This window comes from Vidua chalybeata, chromosome 1 (genome assembly GCF_026979565.1).
Source record: "Vidua chalybeata isolate OUT-0048 chromosome 1, bVidCha1 merged haplotype, whole genome shotgun sequence".
NCBI lineage: Eukaryota > Metazoa > Chordata > Aves > Passeriformes > Viduidae > Vidua > Vidua chalybeata.
In genome coordinates this window covers 16,882,391-16,906,469 of record NC_071530.1, presented here as the reverse complement: position 1 = coordinate 16,906,469, position 24,079 = coordinate 16,882,391, and the positions used below count along the sequence as shown (strand labels likewise).

General features: G+C 37.7%; 1 protein-coding gene across 3 annotated transcripts in view; it reads left to right on the top strand.

Annotated features, from left to right (window-relative positions):
- Nucleotides 1–24,079, top strand: part of MYO3A (myosin IIIA) — a 115,126-nt gene that overhangs the window by 5,559 nt on the left and 85,488 nt on the right. For all 3 annotated transcript variants that reach the window (XM_053962972.1, XM_053962980.1, XM_053962989.1), the window contains exons 2-3: nt 2,621–2,803; nt 8,292–8,426. In XM_053962972.1, the coding sequence (XP_053818947.1) occupies nt 2,636–2,803; nt 8,292–8,426 (303 nt within the window). In that variant the 5' untranslated portion in view covers nt 2,621–2,635. The remainder of the gene's footprint in view (nt 1–2,620; nt 2,804–8,291; nt 8,427–24,079) is intronic.

Genomic DNA, 24,079 nt, shown 5'->3' with positions numbered 1-24,079 from the left:
CAGAAGTATTTTAAAAAGTTCTTTTTTTCCTAGCAGTTCAAGGGTACATTCCCAGCTTAGAGGTTTGGATCAAGTTATAAATTGTGGTGACTTTTAAGTAATTTTTTAATGGTGAAGGGTATGATAAATTATCCAGTTGGTTGGGCATCCAGACATATTCCAGGAGCAGTCCAATTTATTGCTGAAATATGAGGTTAAATCATTATCAGCTTTGACAACTTCACTGAAATGTAATAAAACATTATCCATCATCCAGAATGGAACACTTGAAATCATTCTATTTAATATGTTTTTAATAATATAAGTGAAAAATAAACAATTTATCTGCAGGGACTTGTTCTTAAACTTGGTGAAAGCGAGGAAACATGATATTCATAATCATTTATTCAAGTTATCATTTTGAAGCTGTAAATTAAAAGAAAGAACTAGGGTGAATAATTTTTTTCTGGAATAGCACTCTTAAATTATTGAACTAAATATGACAGCTACTGAATGCATATTTTTAAGTATGTGGTGACTTTTCTTAAGACTAGATGATGTGCAACTATTGTGATTTTCAAAAGAAAACAAAAGCACATGGCAATTTCTCTAGCACTTTTTCTCTGGTAGCCAAATAGCACCTGCAGGATCATGTTTCCTTAGCCCTTTAACAGTTCTCATTGTACCAGTCTCTGCAGACAAATAAGCAATTGATACTGGGAATAAATTAATTGCAGCTTCATTCTGTCAATGTATAGGGAGTGAATGAAGCCTGGGAGGTTGTCTGAAACAGCAGGTTGGAATGTTGCTTCTTGGAGTGTTCTACTTAGTTTAAAATATCTCTGCAACAGGGTGGTCCTTTGCTTATTTGAAGAGTCACGGTATCAGAGTTCCCAGCTTGGCTATGGCACAGTCTAAATATGTGAAGCTGTTCTTTGAGTTCCTGTGTCAGAAGTGCTCATCTTCAAAAGGGAGGAATTGACTCTTCCTTTCTTCAGCGCTGTGTATCCCTACTGCCTGGGTCAGAAGCTCCTATGTTTTTTTGTAATGTGAGACACAGCAGGCTCTAGATTTCGATGGAAAATTACATATTCTGTAGAAAATAGCCTGTATGCAGACAGACTTCAATATGGTTTGGGTGCCTCAGTTCTTATAAAGGCAACCATTGATACCTTTTTACTTTTCTTCCTCTTATTAAAAAAATTCACTAGTTACAGGTTTCGTAATATCCAGTAAGATCTTAAACAAATAGTTAGCCTCAATTTAAAAAACTAAAGCTTAGATAGAGAATTTTTGAAATGCTATCATTATTGAAACTCTCAAAACAGGGGTTTGAGATTATGAATCCTCATCCCTTTATCATCCCAAATTTAGTTATTGTTTTGTGTAGTATCCTAATTACAGCAGAGTGCAGGAGCTAATTACAAAGCATTTATGCATGAAGTGATTAAAAAATGCCAACAGAATTATTGTATTTGAGCACTACCTTAAAGGCAAAGAAAAAGAAAGTTGTGACTCATTTGTGTTCTTTTTTGGAGGAAGAAGTGGCTTTACCCAAATGTGGTGAAACTCCCAAAGCATGGATAAAGACTAGACTTAAGGTCATGCCTTAGGAAGAGACTATAGTCAGTGTTCTGAGTTGAGTCTTTGTGAATCCTGTGGGACAGGAGAAAGAAGCAAATTTTGAATCTGGAATGGAAACCTGAGAATATACTTATTACAACTGTATGTTTCCGGATCTTGATCTTTACTTTGACCTTAACGTGGAATAGTGTTAAGGGGGATTTCATTGTATCAGGTAAAACTGGGTCATTTCATTCCCACAGTATTTGGAATCAAGGAGCTGGGTCAGTACTGGTTGCAGTACTAAGTACACAACAGACTGCTGCAGTTTTCCCGGTGAATTGTATCCATCATGGACCAGGCTGACCATCATGGTCAGTGATGGACACAATTCAATCATTGTAAAAGGTGTTTCTTTTACAGTATGTAAACCAGTTGTTAAAGGATGTACATTGGTAAACATGTTTTCCGTGACTGAGAGTGCTTGACTGTCAGAAGACCATAGCATTGTGAAAAGATCTGTCACTTTGATCTGCTTGACCTTTTGAGATCTATGTCATAATTCAAATCCTAAGAGTAGGCTTGTAAAATGATTGTTTGCTGTAAGAATTTGAATGAATCTAATGCTACTATTTAAGTTGTTTTGTGTGGGTTTCTTTCCACTTCTTGCTTGATTCTTGGTAATGGACCTAAATCCTTTGGAATTCTGTGAACTTGACTCTCATTCCCCTGTCCCTCCAAAGATCTGGGAGTTACAGTATATGTTCATTGAAATGCATGGGAAACTGGCTTCACTCAAACTTGATTTTGGTTCAAATTATCATTTGAATTTCCCTTCATTTGATACTGTGTTGACTGCACATACCTTCATTTGATATTGTGTAGTCAACACGATATCAAATGAAGGGAAATTAAAGTGCAACAGTTCTTATTCATTGTGCTATCTGTGCATGCATACTATATGCAAAAAGATTTCTAGTGTTTGAGGCTGGAATGTGTGTTTCTCTTCCCATTTCTAGGAAGAAAATTGCTATTAACCATTGAATACTGAGTGAACACTGACATCTCTTTATCCTAGGAGCCATCATTTGAGATGCTTCCGTTGTCTGGGAAAACAATAATATTTGATAGCTTTCCTGATCCTTCAGATACTTGGGAAATAATTGAGACTATTGGCAAAGGAACTTATGGAAAAGTTTTCAAGGTGTTAAATAAGAAAAATGGCAGCAAAGCAGCAGTCAAAATTTTGGATCCTGTTCATGTAAGTTACTTAAATTACTTGGTTAATTGTGAGCTTATGTAGTATTTTATTTTCTCTTAATCTTAGTAGATAATTTGTATTAGAAGTGACTGTGAAATAAACTATTTCAGCCTGCTATGTATCAGGCTAGCTATCAATGCATTTTTCTTAACATAAGTGATCTTGGAAGTCGTTGCTTATGGTAAAAGTCAGAAATATACCTAAACTTTGTTGCTTTTACTTTGTTACCCCTTCTCTCTTGTTTTCGGAAGCGGAGCTGATTATTTTCCTTTTCAGTATTAAGAGTCCTAACTTATTCTATTTTTACTATTGTTCCCTTTCCTTTTTTTAAGTTTTTGACAACTGGCCAGTAAAGAAGGTATGTACTTCTAAGTACTTAAGCTGTACCTTCAAGCATCTGAGTACACGCTTGTAGCTAGTAACATGCTAGGAATGATACTTCAAAAATAAATTCACATACTTTATTGTTATTGTTCATTCAGTGTTTTCGGAATGTGCCAAAATATGTAGGTCTCACAGAGGAATCCATCTTTTCAAATGGAAAATGCAAAGGGATTAGCTCTACACAAAAAGCACCAGGCAACTGGGAGGTGGAATTATGAAGCTGTAGAGCATGGTTTTTTTCTCAATAAATGACATTTGTTGGGTGGCAGATTAATGCTCAGAGAGTAAGGAAGAACACTAGTCTTGGTTTGTACAGGCACACCTCACTGACTTCAGTGGTGCTGCACGTGGCTTGGGACTTTTCTTGACAACAAAACATGGGAAAGCAGCTGTTCCTATTTTGGAGGCCCTTTTCTTCTGCACTCCCAGTATAGGTTTATGAGGTGTGTGCTTCCATGGCACGACCTCTGGGCAGGAATAGGGGACCATGCCATACTGTGTGGACCCTACAGGTCTGGAGCTGCACAGCCACACAGGGCTCTTCTACCTCTGCATATCACACAGTGTCAGATTATGATCCCATAGACCAAAATTCTATTAAATACATTGGTGAAAACACAGTATCTTCCATTATCTATGCTATGTTTCTTGCTGATCTGTTTTTTATTTCATTGTACTTTCAAAGCAACAAAAGGGTGCTCATCTCAATTCAATACCACAACCTCTTCCAAAGTAAACATAACTTGCCAAGTGATAAGCATCTTGATGAGTTCAAATGTATTGGAAACTATTTTTGAGTCTATTGCTTTCTGTAAACAAGGTTCTTGTGCTTACAATAAATAGGTATGACTTCCTTGTCATTGTGGCAGGAAATGCTTTTGTTTTCCTATTCTTCAGAAGTGTTCAGGAGTGATTCTTAAGTGGCAGGTGGCTATGGCAGGAATTCCTGAAGAAATCAGTGAAACTTCCAATGTTCTGTACACTTCGGAGGTTGCAGAAAAAGATTAAAGGATGATGATAGGAAGAAAAAAGAAATAGTAAAGCTGATGCTAGAGGAAAGGGAAATAGATTAAGTAGGAATAAAGGAATAGAATGTAAAGGAGATGGAAGAAATAGGATGGATAAAGATGCAATATAAGAAATTGAAGATGGGAAAATGTATAACTGATGAAAACGGGTTCCTTATTTTAATGAAGAAATGAGAGTAGTGCAGTCAACATCAGTCTTCCAAGCCTTGACTCTTAACTAAATGTTTTACCCTTTTTATTCTAAGAACACTATTCTTCTTTGCCCTCTTCTATTTACAGGGTGTCTGGAGTAGCTGCTGTACCTCCATGTTACTGCTAAAATGACAATCCTGTATTGGAAATAAAGTGAAAGCAATAAATGAGTTCTTTTTATTGAAACTGAAAGTATTATTAATGGCTGCAGAGGGAGCCATTGCAATGAAGGAAAAGATACTTTAAGTATTTTCTTCTTTACATTTTACAATTCTTTTTCTTTGGAGATTGTTTCAAAATTGTGACTCTTGAGAGGTAGATGGGACACAAAGCAGAAGAAATATGATTTGGTTTAGCTGATATTTTGAAATTAAATTGGGAACCTACATTATTATGGGTGATATAAGACTGAAATAAGCATTTAATGTTTAATCCTTTAGAGCACAAACTCTTTTTACTGGACAACAGCTCAGCTTTTTGAAACTGAAACAGGAAAGCAAAGGTGTTGAAATGAGAATTTATGAAGATGGAACTGAGAAGGCTTAGTCTTGTCCTTAGAACTATAAGTAAATACCATTGTACTTTAGAACTCTTAGCCAAATTACCCTATATATAGGATGAAAATTTTCAGTCTGCCATTTCTAATATAGTTCTTTTATGAAGGGAAATATGCTAAAGTCAACCAAATATTTAAAGTTTTTTCCTTCATAAAATACCAAGGAATATTTTTTGTTTTAGTAAGCACAGAATGACTATTCTATCACTAAATTTCTCCTTATAATTGTAAAAAATCTCATAAAATCTGAGTACCCCTCAGGAGACAGAAACATCTATTAATTCACAGTAGGACAGTGGGCTAATTCTCTTCCAATTTCCCCAAGGCAGTCAAAACTATTGTATGCTTTGTTTTTAATTTTTTGGCTTTTGACTGTATTTTTTTTCTTTCTTTTCGTTTTGCCAGATGTGTTTTCTGTCTTCATCCCTGCTTCTTTCTGTTTCCATTCTCTGCTGCCTTCAGTACTTTGGTTCTTCCTTTCTTGTATTTTTTCTTCTTGTATTCTGTGTTGTACTAGAGAAAGTTACCTTAAAGTGAGTTTCTCCTTTATTAGAAAGAGGGAAATCTGTTGGAACCCAAGGTGTCCCTCAGACACTCTTGGATGTTCTGGGTCCAGGGCAGAAGCCTCTGAGACCCTGGCAGGCAGCCAGAAACTCTTGTGGTCTTGAGTTTGACTCATGGAACAATTTACCAACTTTGCAGGAAGAACAAGAAATCACAAAAGTTTAGATATTATAATAGAAGTAATCACAAAGTAAAAGGTAGGATTTTTGAGTGCTGTACAGGGGGGTTTTAGGCCTTGTACAGAGGGGTCTGAGTTTTGTACATGGGGGTCAGAGGTTCTAAGATGGAGGGATTTGGGCGTGCCCTGTCCTCCTTCTTTCTTCTTTCTATTCCCCATGTTCTTGGTGGTGTTGGCACTCACAGATTGGTTTAGAGTAGAAAGCCACTGTTCAAAATAGGTAATGGGCATTGGAGAAAAACTATAAACATTTAATACGTAATGTGTGATATAAAAGATAGCACCAACCCCTAGGGAGACGAAGGAAGACGAAGAGAGACAAAAACGGAGAGAGACAGAGAGAGACGCAGAGGGAGAAGGAGTCAGGGAGAATGTCAGGAAGTCTGTGTGCCTTGAGATAACATGCAATAAACTGCCTTGAGACCAGACGACTGAAGACTACTGAGTCTTTCTTTGAAGGCACAGGTTGGAGGAGAGACTTTACCACCACCCGGAGTCACCCCAATCTGGGGGAGATTCTGACAGAAATCCCTGCTGTTTTTCAGTTGTTCCAATAACAAGATCTCTAAAATCCTTCCTTGTGAGAAGACTTATCCTGGTAATCTTAATATGAATGTTTTATGGCCTGGTTTATGATGATGCTGGTGACAGAGGAAGTTCTTAGAGAACAGTCAAGCTGGTCTCAAGACAAAAGGCTCCTGTGAGGAACTTGAATAACATATTGGAGAGACCTGTTTAAGAAACAAGTGAGCAAAATGCTCTTGGGGCAGGTGTGTGGAACAGAATGAGAAGGAGCATCATTCATGGGGAATAGAGAACTTCCCCTTTCTCTGCCGTGGTCACTTCTATTTGGCTTTGCTGAGACAGGTTTTTGGCACTGAGTAGATGCTTTTCACTGATATGAAATCCATTCATATGGATAGAGAAGTTCATAAGGGAGCCTTCTTCTAGAATGGATTTTTCACTTCTTTTTGTGTAGTTGTAAATAGCAAATTGTATTAAAAATGTTTTAAGTCTGCAACGAGTACACTAACTTTTTTTTTTTTTTTTTTTTTTGAGATCTAAACAATGAGGGGAAAATGGCTGCAGATATTTGCCTTTATCAGGCAGGGATTGAATATTTTGTCAGCATGACTCAAATGCAGTGTAATCATCATCTCTCAATGAGCAATTCCAGTGCACAGGTGGGAAAGGTTTACCTGAGTCATCCAATGCCTGCTAAAGCCTGCCAATGCCTGTGTCCATTTTTGGTCTGAAGGGATTTGCACAGCTCCCAGTGCATCTGTTTGCAAAACTGGTCCTCATATCTCACCTCCAAAAGAATTTCCCTCACTAAGAAACCCAAGATCTGTAATGAGAGTGTGACAAAAAGCCATGATTATTATAGTTTAGTAGCAGAACCCAGAGAGATGATGGATGTCTCCAGCTTTTATGACAGTAGAAAATGAGAAGAATTCCCAGATAATTCTAGAAAGTGGGATGGCAAATGAATAAGATGTGGCTGCACTCATACTTGTTCATGCACAGAGAGATAGAGAGGTAGTCCCAGCTGCACCATTTCTAGTTGGGGTTACCATTAAGACTAAAGCAGTATTTTCCCAAGGCATCTGCATACCTACCTACTTGTGGATTGCACTGGCTTTGCCTTGACATCACAGAATAGTTAAGGTTGGAAAGGACCAATGATGGGGTCATATGATCTAACCTCCCTGCTCAAGCAGGGTCTTTCTAGAGCCTATGGCACAGGATTATATCCAGAGAGTTCTTGAATCTCTCCAGAGAGGGACACTCCACAACCTCTCTGGGCAACCTGTTCCAGTGTTCTGTCACCCATGCAGTAAAGAATTTCTTCCCCATATTCAAGTGGATCTTCCTGTGCATCAGTTTCTGCCCGTTGCCTCTCATCCTGTTGCTTGGCACCACTGAGAAGGGCCTGAATCCATCTTCTTGACACCCTCCCTTCAGACACTTGTAGATATTGTTGAGGTCCCCTCTCCATTTTCTCTTCTTGAAGCTGAACAGGCCCAGCTCCCTCAGCCTTTCCTCATAAGAGAGATGTTCCAATCCTTTCATCATCTTCGTAGCTCTCCTCTGGACCCACTCCATTAGCTCCATGTCTTTCTTGTACTGAGGAGCCGAGAACTGGACACAGCACTCCTGATGTGGCCTCACCAGGGCTGAGTAGAGGGGCAGGATCACCTCCCTCAACCTGTTGGCAATGCTTTTCCTAATACAGCTGAGGATCCCATCGGCCTTTTTGGACCCCCACTGATGGCACATGGACAACTTGTTGTCCTCCAAGACCTCAGGGCTGTTCTGTCATACCCCACATTAGTCAAAATTGATAAATACAAAATTAAAAAAAATTAAAAAAAACCAAACCAAAACCCACCCCTGTTTTGTATTCATTAAACAGAGCCAAGCTTTGTAGTTCTCTAAATGGTATATTTGTGTTCTATTTGTTTATTTTCTTTGTATCATTTCAAACTACATTTGAATTGACAGAAAATACTTTGTGGGGTTTTTTTTAAATGGCTATCATTATTTATTTGTTAACTGCTATGTATTTCTCATTTGTGACACTAGGATATTGATGAAGAAATTGAAGCAGAATACAACATTTTGAAAGCTCTCTCTGATCATCCCAATGTAGTCAAATTCTACGGAATGTACTATAAGAAAGATGTCAAAAATGGAGACCAGCTTTGGCTAGTTCTTGAGGTAAATAATACAGAAAAATGGGAGGTTTATTCCAGTTGATTCCATTGTTGAGTATAAACAAATTGAATGTGATGCAAGTCATTTGTGTATTTTTTTTTAAGAGTAGTTGCATGCAAAGTGATAAATGCTGTTCTGTCTTTTTACTGCTCTGATTAAATTCAGTGTTCAGTGTTCTTATCTTGATATTACACTGATAGTCCTGTGCCTTCAGAATTAGGATATAAATTCTAATAAACTCATAGGATTTGCTACCTAAAATCTTTCTTTGGTGAAAGGCTTGCCATGGGAATCTTCTTGTAGTAGCATTTCTTTAGATATCACTAATATTTGACATAGCAGTTAAAGAATACAGTATGGTGATTTTTTCCAAAGGAAATTATAGAAATTATTCAACTGAATTCCTTTTTTTCTGTGGGAGGTAAATGCACAAATAGATAAATAAGCCAACAAAAGCAGCTACTGCCCAAATGCAGTAGCTGCTGTCAAATGCTGTCAAATGCTGTTGACAGCAGCAGGATTTCCTCAAATTAAGTTCAGAGCAAGATGTGTTTGTCTTTAGTTTTGAGTAATTTGTGAGCAAAGAGTTTGATCATAACAGTTTCTATAGATTCACAGCTTGTTCTGTAAAACCTTCCTCTTGTATCCAGAGGAAAACTAAGAATATCTCTGACAGAAATAGTGTGCTTTTCCTGGGAATGAAGACTTTTGCTGTCATTTGATCAGGATTTGATAAGGTTGAGATTGAAGAAATGGTTGTATTTTATGATTTGTCATCTAAGTAAATACAAATCTCCTACCAAATATCTCAATGATACAATGGTATCAAATTCTAGAAACAAGCTATCAGTAATGCATTAGTTCTAAAAAAATCTATTCCAAATTCATATGTGTTTCATTGGAAGATGTTTTTAAGAATGGTTTGCATTGCAAATCATAACAAATTATTAGGTTAGACTGACATCAAAAGGTATCAGGTCTTTGTGAAATCTTGGAAAATCTGGCGTCCGTTGTGTCTGCTGGGCACTGGAAACTCCCATCTGTGAAACTTCTGGCCTGTAAAGGATGAATGCCAAACAGCCAGGATGAAATAGGCTGGGAGGAAACAGTCAAGTGTTTCTATTTTAACTTTTATATTTCACATGGAATGATGTCCTTTATGTGAAAAACACGAGCCTACATGTGGAGTATGTTTTATATTTACTTTTTTTAAGCCAAGCTATACATGTTCAAGTATGGAGCATGTGGAACAGTCTTGGATGCTTTCTGTCACTGCACATATAGATCTGTAAATGCAGTGGATTTCAGCTGGTATGTGTAGATATGCATAAGCAGGAAAATAAATTTCAGTATTGACTTTGGTGAAGCTTTCCTATTAATAATAGTGTACATGAAAGAAAACTGTTATGAAACAGATTTCTCTGTTCAAGTGGCATCTTCTTATCAGTTTGTGTGCAGCTTTACAGTTGCAGTTTGCTTTTCACAGCAGCTATTAAGGTGTCCTGCAGTTTATAAGAATGAGTATCTTTTCATTATCTCCATTTTGTGTTCTTTGATAGGATACACGGGCAACACAATTTGGAGAGAAAGTTTCTCAAATTTCACTAGGAATGGGTTGTGATAGATGGTAAAATTCAGCATTTAGTAATGAATTTAGAATCACCACTGCAGATTACCAAACAAGTTATTCACTGGAGCATTTGAATCCATATATTTAGATGTTTGGGTTTGGGTTTTTTTTTCCTAGGGGAAAAATCTTTGGCTTCTTAAGATGTGTCCCATGAAATGTATTTTTAAGAAAGCTACCTATGGGAATGAAAGTGAAACAAGAGAAACGTCTGTACAGAATGACAGTACTCTTGACTCTCAGTTCAGAAATGCCTTTCTCTCTGTAGGCTGCACTCAGATAAGCTGAACATCTGCTCCTCCTTGGATGTTGTTCTAATCACATTTATAATATAGAATTATAAGGAAGGAGGATTCCTGCCGGGTGCATTAAGCTTTGCCGTGTGTGTCCAGAGACGCAGGCAGGAGGAACTGTCCTACTGAGTCTGCGTTGGAAAGAAATCCCATACTTGGGATGAATCAGCTTAGCAGTTTGGTGTCAGCAGACAGGAGCATGACACAGCTGAGGCAGAGTGTGCTGTAGCCCATTTCTTTCTGCTCTGGGTGTTAGTTCAGAAGGGAAAATACCTGAGATAGCTGTAAATCATCTGATGTAAGATGGAGCAGAGAGGAATCATATCAGGTGGGCATGTAGGTCTGGGACAGGTGGGGAGAACAAATGGCACAGGCCTTGCACAGGCCTTGCCTGGTGCAAAGAACAACCTAGGCAAGAAAGAGTGAAGGCTGAAAAGCCATAGCAAGGTAAGTGGTAGGTATTACACAGCTTTTACTTGCTGCTGTAAACCAGAATCATAATGCAACATATTTCTATAGTTCACTTCCTACAGAGATCAGGTAGAACTTTTAAGAAGCATCTCAGTCCATTTTCAAAAGATGCAAAGTTATGCATACCCTATTTTAGATGAATTTGGTTGGATTTGGGTCACATATGTACGCTTGTGTATTTTATAGTCATCAATATATTTTTATAGGAAATAGAGGAAGCATGCATTATTTTTACAGTAAAAAAAAAAATAACCAACTTATTTAATGGGTTAAAACTTATCTTGGTAGGGGAAAAATTGGAAGAAATTACTTTCCACCCAAAACTACAACTTTGTAATATCAAAGTGTATTGTAGAAACCTCTCACTTCTGGAGAGGTAGAGGGAATTGCCAAGAAGTGTTACAGAAATACATTCCTTTCACTCTGCTGAATGTCAAGAAGACTGACAAAATATTATTTTTACGTGATTTTTTTCCCCCTGAAGTGTGTACATGAACATTTTAAGAACATATGCAGTGTCCTGCTGAGTTAGGGCAATGGTCCTTGTAGCTCAACTTTCTGTGTACTGTGGTGGCACTAGAAGATGCTATTTAGGAAGACTTTGTTGTCCAGTTTTTGCAGTCCATTTCCCTCATGCTTTCCAGCAACCATGATTGCTGTTTTGCTGACTATTACAGATTATATCCCAGACTATTCCATTTAATATCCATAAATGGACACACTAAACCTGATGATTATACAGGCTTGCTCTATAATCGCCCTATGAGCATACAAGTTGAATTTTTGCATCACTATTATATGTTGATTTCTATTTGTATAATATTCCATGTAGTAGAATATAATGTTTTCAAAATGGCAAAAAATGTTTCTAAATATAATTATATTTCAGTGTGAAGAAATTTAGACTCCTGCTCATATGAGAATGGGGAATATGTTACAGTTTCCAATGGATTGCAGGCTTTATTTTCTAGCCAGCTCTGTTGTTAAAAAGTACCTGCAGAATAATTGATGCAATTTATACAGGTGCACAGTCCAGACTGAGTGAACCTGATTTATCTTTCTTCTCATGTGGAACCTTTTGTTGATCTAGTGTAATCTTCACCAGAGAAATCATGTGGGAGTGTAGAGTAGCTTATGTTTGGAATCTGCTTCTCTGAAGAGGTGTCATTTTAGCCTTTCCCTTTCCTTCAACCTTTTAACTCAAATGATTTTGGAGAAATCATTGAATAAATTGATAATTTGTGTAATTCCGGATTTTTTGCAAAGTGGTATACTTTGAGTTTCATCATCTAAATGTTTTTTGTGATGTTAATTGAACCTGCTAATCAGACACTGATAATTCAAAAGAATTACAGAAATGTTGTCATGATGGGTTACTGTGATTCAGTTGGCAGCTATGTTTGCCGATTTAAAATTTGCCTGAAGTGATTCAGATTTTTTTACTTACCTTCGATCATTTAAAGTTAACAGTAAGAGGAAAAAAAGTGGAATGCACAAATGTCTAAATTCTCTTTTTATGTCCTTGAGATGCTTTTATTTGGGATGGGTTTTTTTTCATAAAGAAGAAAAAATCTTAAAGCTGGTAAGTAGAAGCTCTCAGGAGTTTGAATTAAACTAGTATAATTGAATTAAAATAGAGAAAACTAGTGCATCAGGTCACCTGCTACTCTTTCTGCAAACACAGACAAAGTGAAAACCCATAGTTAATGAGAGTATGGACATTGTAACAATTGTAAATGTAGCACCATATGGAAAAAGGGAATAAAATGCCAGTATATCAAACTGCCAGCCTGCTATACCAGGGTTATGTCAGTCCATTACTACTAGTTTACTTCCAGTAAAGCTTGCCAAAATTCTTGTAACAGGGTAAGAGCTGGAGAGGACCAGTCGACAGAGTGTTGCTGTGTTATGGGTGCAGAATAGCACACCAGTGCAGCTCCTGCCCAGTTACCAATCACAAGGGCAGTTACCTCACCTTTGGTGAGATGTTTAAATTAAATGAGAATGTAACAAGCTGAGATCCCTGATAGAAATCCTTTCTGGTTTTATGGAGATCCTATAGAAGAACTATCATTCTTGAGTTTGCCTAGAGACAGAGAACCCAGGACAATGTGTAAGAGTATCAGTTATTCACTCCTTTCCTTTCTGAAAAGTGACTCTTCATAACAGAGAGCTTTCTTCGAAGGTTTAACCCAATAGAACAAATAGCTTTGGAAAGGAGACCTGAATGGATAACAGAAGTCATTTGTGATCCCAATCAGCAGTAAGCATGTGTCAGCGCTGTAGTATAGGAGAATTATTAAGGAGGATTTGAAGGAGGATGGTGTTATGGTTTTCTGGTTTAGTTGCTCCTTCAAAGCAGAATGGAAAACATGTTATGCCTACAGATACCCAGTAATGGATACCACTGTGAGCTGATCAAGGATAGAAGTAGATCTCTTTTTGCATAAGAAATGGTATTAGCACTGCTGTGGGCTTTGACAGGTAAAACAGCTTGTGTTTGATGTGATTGAGAAAGGGCAGCCAGTGTGAGGGTTCAAAGGAATAATGGCATGGTTGGAGATGGCTGGTTAGGGATAAGCACTTGCTAAAGCCAAGAGAAGGAGGTGTTGCAAGAACTCCTACATAAGATTAAGAATGCTATACAATACATGTACACTGCTGCATCTGGCCTGGAGTGAGTCTGCTGTGCTGTTGCACTGTTATATCTGCTCTTTGGAGAGAGAAATTTAGCAGATCAGATGCTTCCAGATGTTTGCAAGTCTAACTGTGGTCACAAAGAGGGCCTTAGAGTTCATGGAATATTTATACAATTTCCTCACAGATTCATAAATGAACAGTGACAGCACAATTTACATGTTTGTCAGAGAAAAAATAGTATAATTAATGCCCAAATTTTGTGTGGTTAATAGTCTTGGATCCTTCACTGACCCACTATATGTGAAAGATCTTCTGTTTATGTTGCCTTTTAAACATTGCATGTAATTCTAATAGATGGGGAAGCTCACAGAAGCGCATCCTCCTTATTGAAACAACAACAAAAATCCTTTGCTTCGTTATATAATGTCCTATCTATGGAGTATGTTCATGTAAAGGAGTAACAGTCTCAGCAAGTCCAGTTGCTGAGAGGATGGGACATTTTTTTTTTCCTACTTCGGAGCTGAGATGTTAGTAGTGCAATTTTAGGTTGCAGTGTGGTTTCTACAAAAGAGGATAAACAACTGTCCAAAGATCCAAGATTGTTGGTATTTACCAGTAATCCATATACCAAAAATAGCAAGATTATTGGTATTTTTATTAAAAAAAAAAAGGAGGCTAAAATATTTCACTGCTGTTGCATACCTTAACTTGAATGAGGCTTCAGCTGTTTGAGGGCTGGAAGTCTGGGTGGTGTAAAATATAAAGAAAGAGAAGAAATTGTAAAAAACCAAATACCACCCTGCTCCCCACCCTCCCCAAAAAAACCCAATTAATCAAAAGAACCCAAACCAAGCATGACAGATTCTTTTACTTTTAAAATCACCTCAATTTTTGCAGTAGATAGCAATATATTTACACATTTAATTTTGGCACATTAATTTTGATTTTCTAAGCTATATAGGGAGACTGATAACTTCTGTGTGCTAGGTAAATAGATCAATATTAAAAAAAAAATCTAGATAATGTTCCTTGACCAAGCTTGTGATGCTTTCACCTCATTCCCATATCCCAGTCTAAAGGGGCAAAGAGTCCTGTAACTTGTATGGAATAGTGGCTTTGTGCAGGGTCTTGTTGTGTTGGCCATGTGGGGGTGACAGCACACTCTGCCAGAACCATATCCATCCCCTGCTCCTTTTCCAGGCACAGGTTACCTCTTCAGGAGGCTGTTTATGCCTAAGCAGGCTGGGCACAAAAAAAGCAACGCTCAGGGCAGGATGGATAGTTCTGCCCTTCTCTCTTGCTGAGATTTCCAGCGCTGTGTAAGAGTCCTGATGGCTGGCAGTAAGGCATTTTCTCTCCATTTGCTTGATCTTTTTTCTTTCTCAGCTAATGGTGTTGTCACTCTTCATGGCACCTCTCTGTGCATGGAAGAGGAAGAGAGGAGTGGCTGTCAGTGTTATAAAACAACTAATTCTTGTTTTAGGTGTGCAAGAATATTTGGCTAAAAATATCTGCAGCCTCAGGTTCTACAGCCTGCAAGGAAAGCACAGAGCCTGGGAAGTCATTGATCATGCAAAAGTTCAATAAAAAAAAATCATGCCATTGAAGGTGTTGGGACTTCAGTTGTTGAATTCCATTTGACTGAAGAGGTTTTCTTTAAAAAAAACATACAATTATAATGAATCAAGAAGCATCTTGGCAAGACTGTCAGACACATGGCTGGAGTCTTGGGGTTGTCCTCTGCAGGGCCAGGAGCTGGTCTCAATGATCCTTGTGGGTCCATTCCAACTCAGAATATTCTATGATTCTATAAGGAATCAGGGTATGGATACTGGTGTTGGTTTTATTGCTGTGACTGTTTAGCAAGAGTGGGAAAATCCAAATTCAGTCTCATGATACTTTTTGTGACACCTCTCTGAGTAATGACCAGTGGCTGGAGTGAGCCCCGCAGGAATTTGTGGGAGTGCCTTGAAGCAAGACCCAACAGTCTCACTTTGGCTTTTAAAAAGATGAGCCTCCCTGAGATAAACTAGAGACATCCCTGTATCAGTTACTTCTGTTTTGCATGAAATAGAGAACCCTGTGGTATGGACAATTTAATAATTTATTTAGGATTTTTCTTTGGCATGTTTACAGTATGCTTTTGTTAGATATAGGAGTTACTATATGCAGATGTGTTTCCATCTATGGGAATAAAGGCAAGTTTATGGAGTTCAAAAAAAGCTTTGAATTGAAGTTTTTAATGGAAGTGTTTAATGGAATATATAATAAGAGTTATAATAAGAGAACAGATATACAGTTGTTTCTGGCATGTGATATTTGCTGTAAAACAGTAATGTTTCAGGCAATTAATATAATGGAAAATAACAAGTCCATTTAGGTTTCATAAAGGCTGCGTGAAGGTCAGGAAGCTGTCATTTGCCTAAATATTATTAGCTATTTTCAAATGGCATATATAGCAGAAAAATTAAACAACTGAAAATTGCTTTTTCATATTTCTTAACACAGGTCATTTTTCAGAAATGTATTTGGTTATAATTGCTCTATTCAGACCAACACTGAATGTTTTGATCCATTACATGCCTGAATTGGGCTTGATTTCTCCATTTCTAATGTGTCCCTCTTTGCTTCCCAATTATAGCAATTTTTCATTCTTGAATCATATCCTATTTTCTCAAGACCAAAGATGTAAGGCTACAACTATCATTTGACACTTCAAACTTTTACAAAATACTCCTAATTTCTCTACATAATGAATGTTTCATATTGCAATGGGGTTTGCACAGTTTGCATCTTTTAAACAACTGGTTATGGCCCATCTTGCTGGAGAATACTCGCATGCAAAAACCTGGTTCTCAGTAACCTCTAGCAATTTTTGCCACCATGCAGTAAAGCAGAAACCCAGAAAATAGTTTTACCATACCACTATTTAATTCAGTAGCATATGAGTAATATGCCTCTCACATTCTAATATTTAACATCACTTTGCTTTCTGTGCATTTTATTTTTGAACACAGCTTTACCAAATATGTAAGGTAATTTAAAAACAAAATAAAACAAAACACCAAAAACTACATTTGTGTAGTTTTTAATTAGATCCAAGATAACCAGGCCTCCTTTACCTTTAATGGGGAATAGCCTCATTCATTGAAAGAATGCTTGGACTAAGAGTTGTTTGTTCCTTCTTTGAGGGTTTGCTCTCTGACACCTGATGGTTAAGTGTTTAAATTCAAGTGTGATAGAACGATTTTGCTGCTTTTGCGGTCAGTTTACATGCTGGGTCTCTTTATAAAGGGAGTGACTGAAGGCACTCCAATGGTAGGGAGAGGGGTCTCCTTCTCATTCTTTGTCAGGCAGAGGTGGCTGAAAGCTGCTGACTAAAGGAGAAAAGTACTATAGCAAGGAGCTGGGAGGTTCAGAAACAAGACAGGTGTCAGTGATGATGAAAGGTTTCCTGGGCTCCAGAAATAATGCCAGCATTTGTTGCTGCTGACTTTGCTGAAATCAAAGTCTGGAAGCAGGGAACTGCCTTACTCATACACAGTGAGCAGGGAGAGATTGGCTTACAAAACACTCTAATTTTAATTCTGTCCAATCTAGTCTCTCTGAGTTAATAATTCCAGTAGTTCATTAAAAGAAAAAAAAAAAAAAAAAAAAAAAATGGCTTTTGGGTTTAACATAATTTTGTTCTTATAAAATTACCTCTAAGAAAGTTCTTCAGAATGTGCTTGCTTAGTAAGGTCCTGTGACAGTTGCAGAGTCCTCTAGCTCCTTTGTGTCCCACACACTCCCATGAGGAGACAAATTGCCTTAGGGATGAGTGGGTTTCAGCTTCACTCCTTTTTTAAAAGTGGCCTTTAGACAAGCCCCATTGTTTGGATCTGTGCTTCCCCAACCATGATTTCAAACTCAATAGGGAAGATTTCTATTGCAGTAATTTAAATTACAGTGAATTAGACTAAATTACTGTCTTCGTGTAGAAACACACACATAAAATGGATTATGAGTAGTGTGGACATGGCAGTGCTTGGAACTACTCTCTGAACCCTGAATAATATAGAAATTATGCTACAGAAAAAGAAGGTGCTTTGAAATGTTTCTTAACTGGTGAAGAGTGAACAAAAGTAATGCAGCTCTGAGCCGGAAATAAAAGCTGTGAAGTGCCTGCTGTTACCTCAGGTTGCCCTATTTGCTTAGGGGTTTCTGTGTGTTTTCTAAGCCTCAGCTAAGGTTTGCAGCAGTCAGTAGAAATATTTCTGTCATTATGGATCCCGAAGTTAGTACTCTGTTTTTTCTCCCTAGCCAAGAGAATGGTTTTACCCTCTAAATGTTGTTTTTACCACTGCTCCTTGTGTATGATAAAATGATGAATTGCATTAAGTTTGCTTTATCAAAATCTTCTTTCTTGGTAAGCTGCCTCTTGTATTTGCTCAGAAAGTCCTGGCTTTTTACTGACCAATGCCTCTCAGTTTTGTAGTTAGGTTAGCTCTTACTATTCTAAATATATTTCACTCCCAGTTGCTTTACAGAAAATTACTTGAAATAATAACTTGGTACCACTTCAGCTGTATAATCTTTTGAGGAGATGTGGACAGGTGATACATTGATTTCATTGATAGCAACTTGATGTGAATGTAAATATAACCTAAAGATCGTGAAATATGGGATGGAGTAATTTAAAGTTTGTGTTGGGATGAGCTAGAAGGGGAATTGAATGGGGCTCTGTCCATTAAACCTTTGTAACAGCACTGTCACCTTCTTGCTTTTTTTTCACAATATTACAAATGTTTGAGAACAGAAAAATCCTTCTTTTGGGGATTAAGGGGTTTTTTTCCTTGTTTATGTAAAGCTTACTTGGCTTAATTCAATTATGCTGAATTTAAAAGAAGAAATTTATACAATAATTGTGTAGTTGCGGCTTTTCCATTTTGGCCATTATGTGAAGATATCTATGCTCTGACTGAGAAATACGAGTTTGTGAAGGCCAGCATTGCATAAGATGAAACAGGCAAACTTTTCCTCTGGCTGGCTGTCTTGTCAGTGCATGTGCATGGCAAAGAAAATGAGAAGTTAAAAACCAAACTGAAAGGAAAGAAATTAGAAGCAACAAACACCTGTGAGGCTGTGACTAACACAGCCTTGGAGGTGATAGATGATATAAGATAGCAAAATCATAAATATCCATGGTTTTTGATCACTGGAGCAAAACAATTTAGGAAAGATGCCTGTTTCAGTGGTACATTTTGTTCACGCTAAATTGAAAGCAATCAACTTTGTCTAAAAGCATAGAGAAACCATTACTGTGGTTTCTTTTTGGTTATATGTTGCCTTGTCTAGTTGTTAGGAAAAATAGGAGCAACAGTGCACATCTTTCTTTCATTGGAGATGAAATTAGAACTGCTGCACAGACAGGAGCTGTATACGGAACCACTCGGCCCATTGAAGAAACTGATTTAGTTCCCTGTAAGTTTTCAGAAGAACCTTCAAGTATAGGTGGTAGGTGTTAAGTGCTGTCAGTGGAATGTGCTCTTTGGCAGTAATAATTATGAAAACATGTCACACTGTAGGCAGAGAGTAAGAGTTACTGGTCACAGCTGAACTGTGAGATGGACAGCCCATGGAGTTCTTGTTTGGAGCGAGAAGGCAAAGAAAGTGGCTCTGGAAATGGCTGTACGAGGTAGATTCTGTTCTGTTCTAATAGAGAAGATCTCTTTTGAAAAGAGGTGGAAGGAAATTTGAGTGGAAAAGGCCCCAAAATAGTTGTTTTCATTCACCTAAGAAAAGAAAGGATGGTAAAGATGGCAGCAGGGTAAAGATAATGGGCTTAGGGAGAGTATGCATTAGCTGGCTTCAGGAGCTGGTGGGTCCCTGAACTTACGAAAAATAATGTAAAAATGCAGGAAAGTACCGGGGTAGCTGGCAGTTCTTTAAACACATTAAAAACACAATAACAAATTAGCTGGTGCAGAGAAAAATAGAAGCACAGTAAGAGACTAGTAAGAATGCAATTTAAGAGTGCCTTCAAATAGGAGAAACAAAAATGCTTACTAAAGCATTTAAAGACATGTTAAGGGGGTCTAATGTGGAGAGTGGTAAAGAAAATGTTACTGGATAAATGAGATACAGGAATACTTAATATATGTCTTTACAAAGTGAGGAAAAATAATGTCCTAGGGAAATACAGACCAACCTTCTTAACTTTGATACCCACAACAGTTCCAGAACAAATTAATAGAAACCAGTGTAGAATATGGAGAACCCCAGTAACATTATAAGTGGTCAACTTGGACTGGACCAAATTATATTAGTACAATATAACCTTTCAACAGGATACTGTTTCTTTTGTAAGGATTTTATGTGGTCCCATGTGGCATGCTTGTGAGGAAAATGTGGAAATACAGAAATTTCACCAAAACAATAAAACAAATTACCTTTTTTTCACAAAATAAGATTTAGTTAACTTTTAGGCTCGGAGAATCTCAAGTGGGCATCTGCTTTTGGTCTGTTTCTGTTCAGTAATAACTTGAGTGATAAAAAAAAGTCCATATAAAAAGTTGAAGTAGATACCTTTTTTAATTACAGGCACATTGGGGAATAGCATTAGATTCACAGTTGTGAATAACAGAGAATTTTTTTTGAATCACAGAAGAGAGACTCATGCAATACACTGCTATCCATAGGAAGAAGAAATGGGACATACCTGACCAGACTGTGGTTCTTCAGAAAGGGATTCTCTGTAAAGTGGAGATGATTATATTCTGTTCAGCTTTCCTCAGCTAAGACAAGACTTCCAAGGAATTATGTATGCAGTTTCGGGCAAAATGTGAGACAAACATCAGTGGCAAATTGAAGCAGTCCAAGTTGAGAAAATGTGAAGAATTTCAAAAAGTTACAACAATTAACATTGTGCAGCCTAAAAAAGAGGAAAAATGGTGTATCATGACAGTAGTCAGACAGAGATGGAAATAGGAAATAATGATATTTTATTATCAGATACTGCTGAAAGGAAGAGCAAAAGAAATGCAGTTTTGTTGGAAGCAAAAAAGATTCAGGTTGGATAGTGGGAAAAATGCTCTATCGGGCTAGAGAAACACAGAAACAGGCTACTCAGAAAGATTGGAATCTTCCTCAATGGGAGATTTTTAGGAGCAAGTTAGACATATATCTGCCATATCTGAAAGTACAGGTCTCTACACATTGCATATATGGTGGACTAAGTGATTTCTTGAGATCCTTTTTACTCATCTGCTTCTGTAATTTTATGATGACAAACCAGCAACAACTAAGAATCTTCTGTTCTTACAGCAATCAGTCCTGAAAGAAAGGTGCAGTCACCTAAGAGACTGGCAGTGCTTCTTAGGAGAGCAGGTCAGATTATTCATCTGTTCTAAGAACAGGGAAAAAAATAGAGATTAGTGCCTGTGATGCTTTTAGCATTCCTTTGTGTGATAACATTTTAGCAAGGTTGGACTTTTTTCCAGAACTGTAATTCATTCATGACATAAATTGTGCATATGTGATGTGCTGCCCAGTCATTTATGTCTGAGCAGCCTGTAAAGATAGGGAAGGAAGTAATTGTAGTTGTCCCATTGTTTGCATCCAAGCTACTGAAGTGCAATGAAAGCACCTTGATAACTGCAGGATGCAAGCAAACAGTACCTGACAGCTTAGTACAGATGCATAAGACAGGAGCAGTTGGATGATTAAAGGCTCTAATGGCCCTAGCAAAAGTGCAACTGATGATTTTCTTAAAAGGGTAGCTGATACTGAATCTTCAATGGGCATCAGAATCGAGAAGAGCTGAAGAGGAGAAATATGTAACTGGGTCAGGTGAAGAGTGACTAAGACCTTAAAAGAACATCTGCATGACTGTGATGTGATGGCACTTTTAAGTGACATTTCATGGGTTTAGGATCATACTTTTCTATAATTTTTTTTCCTGAAGATAGCTTAGCATACTAATAGCTCAATTACAGTAGCACATGGTTGTAGCAGATGGGTGGGTGGAGAACTGCATGACATCCCAGTATGAGTCTTTGCCTTTTTGAGTGCCAGAAAATCATAAGGGAGGATCCCTTCTCTACCACTGTGGAAGATTCCTAAGCACCTCTTTTGGTACAGCTATGCATGGTCATCAGAGTTACAGCTCTTTAAGGCAGATTTTTATATTAATCAAGCTTTCTATTTAATTTTTCTTTCCATTGGTTTAGGTATGCAAGATTTCCTTTGTTCTTTCCCACTCTTTCTGCTGTCTGAAAATCCAAACTAGGAACTGAATATTGTAAAATTCATATATTCTGGATCATATAAAAGTACAGCATGGAGGGGACCTTTGGAAGTTATTTGGTCCAACCCGTTGCTCAAAGACTATTAACTGAAATGTTACAGATTTGTCTTTTCAATTCAAGTTTGACTATCTCCAAGGATGGACATAACACAGACTCACTGTGTAATTGCTCCCAGTGCTTAACTGAGTGGGAAAATTTTTCATTTAAGTCCAGTAGGAATCTCCTGTCTTGCAGTGGGGAGTTTTTGCCTCTCATCCTTTGCTGTGTGACAGTAGCAAGATTCTCTCTTTTTCTTCTCCACCCCATTTTAGGTAGCCTCAAGGCTTCAATTTACCCTCCTTTAGTTGCCTTTTTTTTTTTTTTTGCACATAATATTTGCATTCTATCAATGCAGGCAGTGGAAAAACTGCTGGCAAGGAAAATATCTCTAAATCACAAGGGGACAGTAGAATAAGTCACTAATATTAATTTGATGAAAATTGCCTATGTGCAAAATTCTGGCATTTCTAAGTTACTTCCCTCTGGGACAATCATGAATATCTTCCCTTCCTGTGTCTCACAGACTGGACATTCCAAGAGTCTGTCCCTTTAAGCTGAGTATATTCAAAGCTAAATGGGGGCTTCCATCTGATACAAACCACAAGAAATGTTTCTGTGTATGCAAGAGAATGTGTGTGAATGTGTGGGGGTTTCTACCGTGGACAGAAAAATAGTTATGGTCCTCTCCTCCCAGAAGAGGTCATGTCTCATGACAGGTGAAAGGTTATTTGATTTGGTGAGTTGCTTTGACCTTCAGGGTAGGGAGCAGCCCTGGGGCAGAGCTCAGACAGACACGTAGCTCCTGCTGTATGGCTGTCCCAAGTTCTCTGTGCATTTGTTGTTCTTTGCATATAGTGCCTGTCATCAAGTTGTTCTGAGGAGATTTTGCCAAATGTTGTAGAGCAAATGACACAGACTGATCAGCTATTTGGTCATGTAAGTTCACAATATTTGCAACAAAGTAATAGCTACCAGCACCTCCTTTCTCTAGATGCTTCACTGAAAACTGGAAAGATCTTTTTAAAAATTTCTCTCTGTTGCCTTCATGATTTCTTGTCATCCAAGTATTTCAGTTGGCTTAACTTGAACTGAGAAGCTTTACTAAGAGGCTACACAGTGTTTTTACAACATGCTGTGGAGAGCATGCTACTAAGAAGCAGCAGATATCATAATTATAAGCTGCAATATTTAACAACACCCCAGGAAACTTTCTGTCTAGCAGTACTGCTAAATAATGTTTATCCCATAATCTCTCATTAAATGATTGTATAAATCAAAGTTATGTGATTTTTTTAATGATTTAGGGTACATCCCCGAGGATAATTTATTTCCTTTCTACTCAAATTCTCAAGCAGGCATGGTCCAGCATCGTATTGGGGAGGAGTATTGTAACTTTCTGTAGCTTCTTGTTTTGAGATAGAACAGAAGAGCTAGACTTGATAGGAGAGGAACTTTTTGAGGTATGTATGATACCTCTGGACTGAATACACATGCAGCTTGATAACCTGAGTCCGGAGAAAGAATCACCATTTCAGCTTTAGTTATGTGCAGGTTTTAGGGACATGTGGCAGCTTCACCTCCAAAAAATGCACAGTAGAGATAGGAAATTAGGGCAGATACAAAATTTTACCCATGATGATAAAAATAGAACAAAGTTAATACTAACCTGTGTCATCGCTGTCATCATCATTCCTCCTCCCTCCCACACAGCGTAGAGCACACACATGCAGTGTCTGCCATAATCTCCTTTTCTAATTGTGGCAGTATTCCAATAATCCCTTTTCCTCCTTATAGCTGCTTGCATTCTAATACCCAGCCTTTTTCCCCCTCTTCCTCCTATGCTGGTGGTCTCAGAAAAATATTTATTGTCTGATGTAAGTGAAAGTACAGCTCTTTGACGTGGAAGTAACACAAGAAAAGTTGTCCTGAGTGCGTGCGAGAGCCTGTGTCTATAACATCCTCAGCTGAACTCTGTCTAAGCAGCCACCCTGCCTTGGGAGTTTGTGGAGGGTTTCCATGGTGGTAGGGCTGACTTCTGGGATCTTTATTTCAAGACCTGTTTAGCTGACCTTTTACATATCCAAGTTCAGTTTTCGTTTGGTCTAAAATAATCACAGTTTTAGTATCTTACATTACCTGATATTTTACGTAAGTTTTATCTTACAATGCAGATATTTATCTCATAATAAGCATTTATATGTTATGAGAGTAGTAGAAGAATTTGTTAGAGCAACATGTTAAAGAAAGTGAAAATTAGTATTGCTGACCCAGGCAAATAGGTTCAGTATTGGCTTTACT